Source organism: Hippoglossus hippoglossus, chromosome 16 (assembly GCF_009819705.1).
Source record: "Hippoglossus hippoglossus isolate fHipHip1 chromosome 16, fHipHip1.pri, whole genome shotgun sequence".
NCBI classification, from domain to species: Eukaryota; Metazoa; Chordata; class Actinopteri; order Pleuronectiformes; family Pleuronectidae; genus Hippoglossus; species Hippoglossus hippoglossus.
This window is the reverse complement of record NC_047166.1, coordinates 1768765-1778461: the sequence shown is the minus strand read 5'-3', so window position 1 is coordinate 1778461 and position 9697 is coordinate 1768765. Positions and strand designations below refer to the sequence as shown.

At 44.9% G+C, this 9697-nt stretch overlaps 1 protein-coding gene across 1 annotated transcript in view; it reads left to right on the top strand.

Annotated features, from left to right (window-relative positions):
* Window positions 1-9697, top strand: part of nt5c3a (5'-nucleotidase, cytosolic IIIA) — a 24834-nt gene extending 15137 nt beyond the window's left edge. Inside the window, 8 exon segments of the mRNA XM_034611560.1 lie at window positions 7143-7215; window positions 7218-7240; window positions 7548-7617; window positions 7752-7884; window positions 8040-8129; window positions 8550-8712; window positions 8824-9024; window positions 9395-9697. Coding sequence (XP_034467451.1) covers window positions 7143-7215; window positions 7218-7240; window positions 7548-7617; window positions 7752-7884; window positions 8040-8129; window positions 8550-8712; window positions 8824-9024; window positions 9395-9496 — 855 coding nt within the window. The 3' untranslated portion in view covers window positions 9497-9697.

Sequence of the window (9697 nt, the reverse complement as noted above, 5' to 3'; positions counted from 1 at the left end):
TTTTCACTTCAAAGTAGTCTGATTGTTTAGTGATTGTTTTCTAGATTTGTAATAGTTATAATAACTTTTCATCACAAAGTGCAGAGTGCTACACAACAGAAAACCAATGGTTCAAAGACAGAAGGAAATACATATATAATAAAGGTTTATTTAAGATAATCTGTCTTTATTTGTGTAAGTACATGTTCAAAGTCCTTGCTTTACATAATCAATTGTCATCCAATATTTAGCAGCAGCCAAAATACTCACATCTGGTCAGTTTATTCCAGGAAAGGTCAAGAGTTGAGTTGCTGATTAGTTTTCTGTCAAGTGAATAATTTATTTATGTTACATCTATAACTGCATTGTGAATGTTTTGGTGTATTTGTTATTTAGGAAACAATAAGTAGATTAATCAATAATAACCTGCAGCCCTAATATAAATGTAAAGGATTTAAACTTAAGGATTTATTTGAACTCAGACCTGGATAAAGCAAGTCAAGAACCGTATATATAGAAAATCTCGACCCCATGCAATACCCTCAACATGTTGCGACACATGTGCCCCTTTTATTTTGAAAATCCAGACTGGAACTCCCGTGCTCGTGCTCTCAGTATCTTGACTGCACGAGGGTGTACGCAGGCGTGAACGGTCCCTCAAGCAGCAGCTGCTTTTAGAGGTCACCAGCCTGCCTCCCTGCAAACACAGAGCAGCAGCTCTTCAGAGAGACACCAGGAAGCTGGACCAGGGCACGAGTGTGTCTGTGATGCTCTCCACGGCCTGTCTGTGATGCTCTCCACGGCCTGTCTGTGGTGCTCTCCACGGCCTGTCTGTGGTGCTCTCCACGGCCTGTCTGTGGTGCTCTCCACGGCCTGTCTGTGGTGCTCTCCACGGCCTGTCGGTGGTGCTCTCCACGGCCTGTCGGTGATGCTCTCCACGGCCTGTCGGTGATGCTCTCCACGGCCTGTCGGTGGTGCTCTCCACGGCCTGTCTGTGGTGCTCTCCACGGCCTGTCTGTGGTGCTCTCCACGGCCTGTCTGTGGTGCTCTCCACGGCCTGTCGGTGGTGCTCTCCACGGCCTGTCTGTGGTGCTCTCCACGGCCTGTCTGTGATGCTCTCCACGGCCTGTCGGTGATGCTCTCCACGGCCTGTCGGTGGTGCTCTCCACGGCCTGTCTGTGGTGCTCTCCACGGCCTGTCTGTGATGCTCTCCACGGCCTGTCGGTGATGCTCTCCACGGCCTGTCTGTGATGCTTTTATTTCTATATGAGGCCGAGCTCTTTGAACAGGAGACAGAACCATTTTCACTTTCTTTTTCGCTGTAATAAAGACATCCTTATAATACTCTTGTACATGTAGTTGAACAAATAAGAGGGTGATTATTCGTATCCGTTTTGTCGTGATACAGTTTGTAATCCGTGTCATGTGGATGTTAAACTGTAGAAGATATTTAGGTTGCACAGCAGTCAGAAGTCTGAACTGGAATCTGTGTGAGTCATCTCCGAGTTATTTGGCTCCACCTACAGAAACCTCCCATTTCTATATTTTGTCCACGTATAGTGAAACACAAACATGCAGTAGCTCAAGTCCCCGATCGCACTGAAACCGTTTCGTTGTTTCCTGCAGAAACAGGTGATGAGCTTCCAGGAGCCGAGCACCGACAGAGCAGAGGCCATATTGCTTTTTCGTTTGATTATTCAGGAAAATGAATCACGTTTTTGACGGCTTGAAAATACTCAAAAACTCACCAATCCTCGCAGGGTGCGTCAGGCCTGATGAAAATATTATTCTTGCAAATTTGATGCTGTTTTACTACTTATGATTATTAACTCACCAAGTCAATCAGTACTTTACCTGGACACCAATGGTCTGATATTCACCCAATTTAGAGAATTATATCTTTTATATCTTTGCTCTTTTTTATAAGTCGTTCTTCTGGTGATTATAAGTCGTTCTTCTGGTGATGATTTTTTGTTTTTATGTAGTAGCGACTGGCTACTTCCCAGTTTCCTGCTGTGACCTTCACAATGGAAGAATGTGACCATCTGTTTTTGATGATGCGGTGGAAGAAGCACAAACATCCGCTCTGAATCCCAGGAGATTACAAACCATATGACAGCTACTCAGTTTAGACTTTTTATTCTCTATCCTGGGGGGGGGGGGGCATTTTTTAACGTGTTCCTTTCAGTGAGATTCTTGCAACTCACTTAAAAGGGCTGAAACACCATCTGTGTCATTTTAGGAAATATAGGGTCATCTCAGATAAACCAGCACATTCCTTTCTTCATTGCTCGAGGCCACTGTGGTATTTGTTCGCAACCTGATCGTAAACCAACCCGACTTTGTTTGTTGGTTACTGTTGAGCGGTTTGTGTGTAACTGCTCAAACTGCAGCGACTTCCAAATGAAACAACACAAGCATCGATTAGTACGGAGCTCAGAGGTCAGAACACCAACGGACACATACAGTAGAATGTGGAATGTTACGCTCGACCCATGTTTGTGGTTCTGTGCTTTATGAGCGTGTTTTCCCTCTGAGGCCTGGTTTCAATAAACTGCAGCTTCTCCAGAAACTCCAACCCTAACTTACCTGCTTTCCTGCTTTGACAAGAGTCGCCCGCTCCGCCCGTTGAAGTGTGTGTCCACTCTGTCGAACTCCAGGGTGGCAGCACAGAGCTTCACTTTAACCACAAGCTTTCTTTTGAAGAATCAGCCTGATTTTAAATTTGTGTTCTCCTCAGTGTTTGTAATCCTGTTATTAAGTATTCAATCCATAGAGGTTGCCTTTACCACATAACACTAGAATGTCACTCAGGATAAACCTCCGCTAAGACCACACAGTCCCCGCAGGTCTCCTAAATGTGCCAGATTGTTTTCAAGATCCATGATTTATTCTCTGGGAAATGGGTCAAATCTTGTAATGCTGAGAGAAAAAGAAATTTCTGGATCTGCCCCTTTGTCCGAGGCCAACGTCCCATCTTCCAACCCAGTTTTGTGGAAATCAAATAAACAAATATGTACACCAGTGAAAATATAAATCTCATCGGCCGCGTTTATTATATTGTTAAATTCTCTCATTTTTTTTTGAGTTATCAAGTTGTCATTTACCCAAATCTCTCAAATGATATTTGTGAATGTATGAAAATGTGCAGTACATCTTTTATGGGTTTTTGTTTTGTCAGTCAAGTATAATTAATCAGTAGCTGGGAATTCTCTTTAAGACGTAAAAAAGAATAAGAAATTAAGGCGTTTAAGTTTCAGCAGAAGAATAATCTTAAGCCTTAACACGGGCGGGTCCAGCTCGGCTGTTGTTGCAACTTCCTCATGTGGCCATGCTGCTTTATCAGTGTAGCAACAGACGGCTGTCGCTATGACAACTGAAGCAATTAATAGTGTGAGTCCGACCACAGCCAAACTGTTAGGGCCTTCATGTAAACACAGCAGCTACATTAAAAACGCTCAAAACGTTGGTTTCATGTGAAGTCGAAGGCTGAAGTAGACTTTGAGGAAAGATTTTTTTTGGTGCTTCAGATTACACAGAGGTTGAAGCGAGCAGCACCTACACATTTTTCAACAGGAGCTGCACTAGTCTGATTAAAACATCACTGGGATCAGTCACCTTTGAGTTTGGGTCAAGAGATATTGAACAACCCAGTCGTAGGATGGGGTCACTCTGCAGGGCTCTGGACATGGTCCTTGATGACCTTTGACCCCCAGCATACCCCAGCTGGGTGACAGCAGCATGAAACCATCCGTGACCTTTGTCCTGACTCGTGCAGATCAGGTGGGATGTCAGAGGAATGCTGGGAGCAGGTTGAAGAGGGGATGTGACAGCTGTTAGAACTGTCAGTGTCACTGATAACAGTCATTCTCTGTGTTTACTGCAACATGCCAGAGCAGCAACTTTCTGAACTTGGTGAACAAATCCCCTGTTTCTCCATCCACACCTTGTCTTTCATCTTTTTTCTGTGATGACTGGTCTTTGAAACCACAGGACCGTCCACACTGCTGTTATCATAGCAACAGAATAATCGAACAATGCTAATAAACCATATACTAATATACTATAGTCCTCACTCCACGCTGCTGAGGGTTGTCACGAGTGTGTGTGTGGTGTTGAACCAGGGTGATGCCAGTTTTCTGCAGCGCTGCTTTATCAATAATCCTGCAAATTAAATTTGTGTTTGCACAAAATCAACATTCCCACTTTTCCAAATCTCCGGCAGCCAGTTCCAAAACCAAGCCTTAGACAAGTGTGACATCACATTTATTCAACAAGAACTGTGGATGATTTTGTGTCTGTGTGTGTGTGTGTGTTGGTGGATGATTGTGTGTCTCTGTGTGTGTGTGTGTGTGGTAGATGATTGTGTGTGATTGACCATTGTAAGTCTGAACAGCCTGGTGGTGAACCTTGACCCCAGTGACCTTTCATGCAGCGCCATGCATTTACTGCACGTGTGCACGTGTGTAGGGGGAGGGTGTGTGTCTTGTGTATTGAAATGTGTGTACTCAGCAGAGTTTTGAAGCGAGTCCCCCCCCCCCACTGATTGATTTTAAAGGTTTCTTTTTCAAGAGGTCAAAGGTCACGTTATTGAAACACACTACTTTTCCTCCACTGGCCCCATTCCATGTCTATTTATGCTGAACTATGTGTGTTCGAGTGTGTTGACATGGGTCAGCTGAAATGGTCACTGAGTGTGTGTGTGTGTGTGTGTGTGTGTGTGTGTGTGTGTGTGTGTGTGTGTGTGTGTGTGTGTGTGTGTGTGTGTGTGTGTGTGTGTGGTGTGTGTGTGTGTCTGTGAGCCTGTGAGTGAGCCTCACCTCACAGAGGGGAGGGGTTATGTTGTCTAATCTGTTTTGGTTGCTGCCCCCTCCCTCCCCGACTCCTGCTGTAGATATAAAAACCCTCTGCAGCCTCACAATCCTTTCTTCACTCTTGTGTTAGCTGAGACAACAGACTCGAGGTAAGTGTGTGTGTGTGTGTGTGTGTGTGTGTGTGTGTGTGTGTGTGTGTGTGTGTGTCTGTGTGTCTGTGTGTATAACTGTTACTGCTTCAGGCTTTATCCTCCCTCACTTGTAGTTGCTTTAAAAACAGTTAATGCTGCAAATTCTTGCTATCTATCATTTTAAAAAGCCCCTCCTTCAATATTCACCTCTTCTCTCGTTCATTGTGATGCTTTGACCTTTGACCTTTTTATGTTATACGCTGCTGTCGCCATGACAATCACGGCTGTAGAATTGGCACAGATATCACAGAACATGCACAAGAAGCAGCACATCTGATATGTCGTGTCCTTGGAGTCCAGTTTTTATGTGACTCTGCAAACGTAGTAAATTCTCATCAACACAGTGAAAACATGTCGTTTAGAAACAAACCTTTAATGAGATGGGTTTTCCATCTCTCTCTCTCTCTCTCTCTCTCTCTCTCTTGCAGCAGCAGCTAGCAGCAGCTGGGATGTGTAGGAAGTTGTTGTGGGTCTTTTCCACACTGAGATAACTGTGTGTGTTTGTGTAAGAGTGAGAAGGTATCAGAGGATTTGTGGCAGAGAAACGTACTTTTATTTTTAGTTTGTTTTCCGAGTGTCGTGTTTCTGTCGAGTGACTGATGAGGTTGTGAGACGCTCGCTAGTCATTACATAAGACTGGGGGGTGTTGTGTTGTGTGTTTGTGTGCGTTACTTATTTGCTTGTTTGCTTTACATGAGCACAACATCTACTACACACAGTGTGTTTGTGTTTCCTTTAAAAAACCCTCAAGTACCAACATTGATAGACCAGGGAGCTTTTATATAAATGTATAGATTTAGATTTGTGTTCACATAAACAGATCTGTATGTATATATAAACATAGTGTTTCAAAACGTTGGACTTCACCCAACACTGCACACACTCCTCGATCTAGTGGTAACTTCTTTTTATCCTCGTCTCAGAAATAAGAAGCAAATCAAGTGAATTTATTTGAATTATATATCGATCCTGGAGAGAAAAGAAAAATATTGCAATACTTAATTTTCCTCCACCCCTAAAAGTAGACAGTTATCTGTCACTATATAAAATCATGTGACTATCAGTGCATAGGTGGTCACGTCACAACACGACCAGATAAACAGGCTCCTCATAACTGGCCTGGTTTAACTCGGCTCACCTTTTTAGAAGCTAATTAATCATCTCAACACACACAGTCGCACTGATATCCAGTTTCATGTGTCTCCACTTGCTCCCATTATCCGAAATGAAGCCAGAATATCCTGGATTAACATGAACTTTAGAGCCAGAGACGATAAAAGCTTTGGTCGTGAGCTTCCACTGACACATGCGTTTGACGTGATCATGAGGTCAGATGCTTTGGCGTCTGAGGAGTCGTCCATCTTTGATGTATGTTGGACCATGCAAGATTTCTGACGTTCTTTGTAAAACACAAATGGATTTTTTCTTTACCTCTTATGTTCTTTACCTCGTTTATAATAAAGATGCAAGTCCAGTAACGTCCTGACTAGTTAGTATTCATCAAGATCAATTACCTTCACCGTCATCCGCAGTGACGCAGTTTTTCACACAGCGATCTCCAACTTGTCCGTGTCTTGTCAGGCAGAATTGATGTGAACGGGATGAAGTTACATGAAGCTCCCTGCAGAGTGTGTTACTGCAGTGTGTTCCTTCAGCTTGTTACCACAAACACCACGGATTCCAAACATCAGCTGTTTTGTGACCCTGAAATCTCCACCTCGGGGTGTGTGTGTGTGTGTGTGTGTGTGTGTGTGTGTGTGTGTGTGTGTGTGGTGTGTGTGTGTGTGTGTGTGTGTGTGTGTGGTGTGTGTGTGTGTGTGTGTGTGTGTGTGTGTGTGTGTGTGTGTGTGTGTGTGTGTGTGTGTGTGTGTGTGTGTGTGTGTGTGTTCCAATACACCCAAAGCAGCATCAAAGAAATGTGTCTGTGTGTCTATTTGAGTGTGTGTGTGTTTGTTCCAAAAATATGTCACGACACACGATTCGTTCACATTTCTTTGAAACCCCCCCCCCCCACGCACACAGTTAGGTTTCAGAGGTTTTTAAGTCGAAGCATCTGTTCATGGACAGGAAACTGGTTACTCTGGTTGAATACCTTTCATCCTGTGTTTATAGGAGGACAGTTAAAACACCAGGCTTAAATAACCTCTCCCCCCCCCAGATGCCTCAGTTTGAGAAGTCGACGGTCCACATGAGGGACCCTGAGCGGGTGGAGCAGATCATCTGTGGTCTCATCAAGGAGGAGCTTCCAAACTACAGGTACAAAGTACAGAAGTGATGACGACACCCCGTCAGTTAAAGGTTCTGGAGAACGGCTCCATCTGGTGGCCCTGACTCTCACAGCTGAACACTTTAACTGGTTGATGTCATACATTTCATACATTTACACCTTAGAATATAGATTATATACAGAATTTTTAAGCTTAGTTTGCAGTATCTGTCCTTGGATCTCGTCTTTTTATGTCACTTTAAGTTCCCGGTGAGATTCTCTGTTTCTCCTCAGTCCTCGATTTCCATTTAAGAATCTACTGTGTCTCATGTTCATTATTTCTCGACCCTGTTTCAGATCATTACAGACTTTGACATGACGTTAAGCAAGTTCGCCGTCAACGGGAAACGCTGTCCCACGTGTCACAGTACGTACAACGACGAGACCTTTCTTCCTGTCGTGTTTTATTATTCATGTATTCAGTCACATTTTCAGTTTGAATTGTCACACGTTCCTCTTGCCTGCTTGAAGTGTGCGTCGTGTTCTGACCATTCTGTGCAGATATCATCGATAACTGCAAGTTGGTGACAGAGGACTGCAGACAGAAGCTGCTGCAGCTGAAGAATAAATATTATCCCATCGAGATCGACCCTCAACTCACCATGGAGGAGAAATACCCGTTCATGGTGGAGTGGTGAGTGACACACACACACACACACACACACACACACACACACACACACACACACACACACTGTTTCATACAACAACCACACACTGCCATGATTCTAATTCTGCTCACAAGAAGCGATCAGAGACGTATATTTATAAACGTGTGTGTGTTTGCAGGTATTTCAAGTCCCACACGCTTCTTGTGGAGCAGCGGATAGAGAAAGACAAACTGGCCGAGGTGGTGAGGGAGTCTGAAGCTGCACTCAGGTATTTGTAGAGGAACCAGCAGAGCTTCAACACTGAAGCTGTTTTCAGACATGAACTCAGAGTTGTCCTTCACACGTGAAGCAGCAGCAGCAGCAGCAGGTTGTCGGGTCCGACTCGGTCACAACAACAGGAACATGTGGGGAACAATCAGGCGAGGGGCGGAGCCTGTAGAGCAGCAGGAGGCCGGACATGACGTATTCATCTTTTCCGGACATTTTCCTTGTGTATCTCACATTGGCTCATTCGGACATTATCCATGGTTTTGACAAGGGGGCCGGCAAGAAGAATTCCAGACAATGTCCAAAGCAACTGGTTCATTTGTGTTCCATCAGGAGAATGTGTGGACCTGAGTACATGTCTGAACGCAGCTGAATTAAACTGTGTTTCCTCTGGGACTGATTTGTCTGTGCTGGTTTTCAGAGAAGGCTTTGAGCAGTTCTTTGACCGCCTGCAGCAGCACAACGTGCCTGTCTTCATCTTCTCCGCCGGCCTCGGTGACGTCCTGGAAGAAATCATCCGCCAGGCCGGAGTCTACCACCCCAACGTCAAGGTTGTCTCCAACTTCATGGACTTCGATGATAACGTGAGTCCTGCAGAGAAAGACACTCCATCTTTACGCTGGTGCCTCCGGTTCAATGAGATGAAGAAATAAAGTGTCCCTCCTCTCTGATTGGTTCTGCTCTCCGTCCCACAGGGCGTCCTGAAGGGTTTCAAAGGAGAGCTGATCCACGTGTACAACAAACACGACGGCGCCCTGCGGAACACAGAGTACTTCAAGCAGATGAAGGAATACTGCAACATCATCTTGATGGGTGACTCGCTGGGGGACCTCAGCATGGCCGACGGCGCACCCAACGTGGAGAACATGCTCAAGATCGGCTTCCTCAACGACAAGGTGCAGCCAGACGCTCTTAAACATCAGCTCCCTAAATATATTCTCTGAGAAATCAACATAAATGTTTAAAACACCTTATCTCACAATGTTAAAGAAAGTGGGGAAAAAAAGTCATGCCCCAGTCCTCACTAGAGTAGTTTTCCCATGATCCTGATATATTACTTTCTTGGCAGAGGTAATACAACTTTCTAAAATGATTAAAATAGCTTTAATTATAATAAAGAATTCCTGAGTTCCTGAGTTCTTGTCTTTTTAAAGCTGAAAACAGGGTTTCTTATTTCTGATGTATCTCCACGGTTACGGCTGCAGTAGGTTGAAGATACAAACTGTGAAACACCTCCTGACTCTTTCCTCCTCTCTGATCCTGCAGGTCGAGGAGCGATTGGACAAATATCTGGACTCTTATGACATTGTCCTGGTGAAGGACGAAACTCTGGAAGTGCCCAACGCCATCCTACAGAAGGTTCTATAACTCCTCCCACAAGCCCCCCCCCCCCAACGACCAGTCCTCTCCTCTTCCTCCCAGCCCTGTGGCCTGTCTGTTAACAAACAGCCACATTAACCCTGGTCCCAGGTGCAGACTGGTCCCTGTTGAACACTCTACTCATCTTCAGACACCCCCCCCCCCCCCCCCCCCCCCCCCACCCCACACACACACACACACACACACACA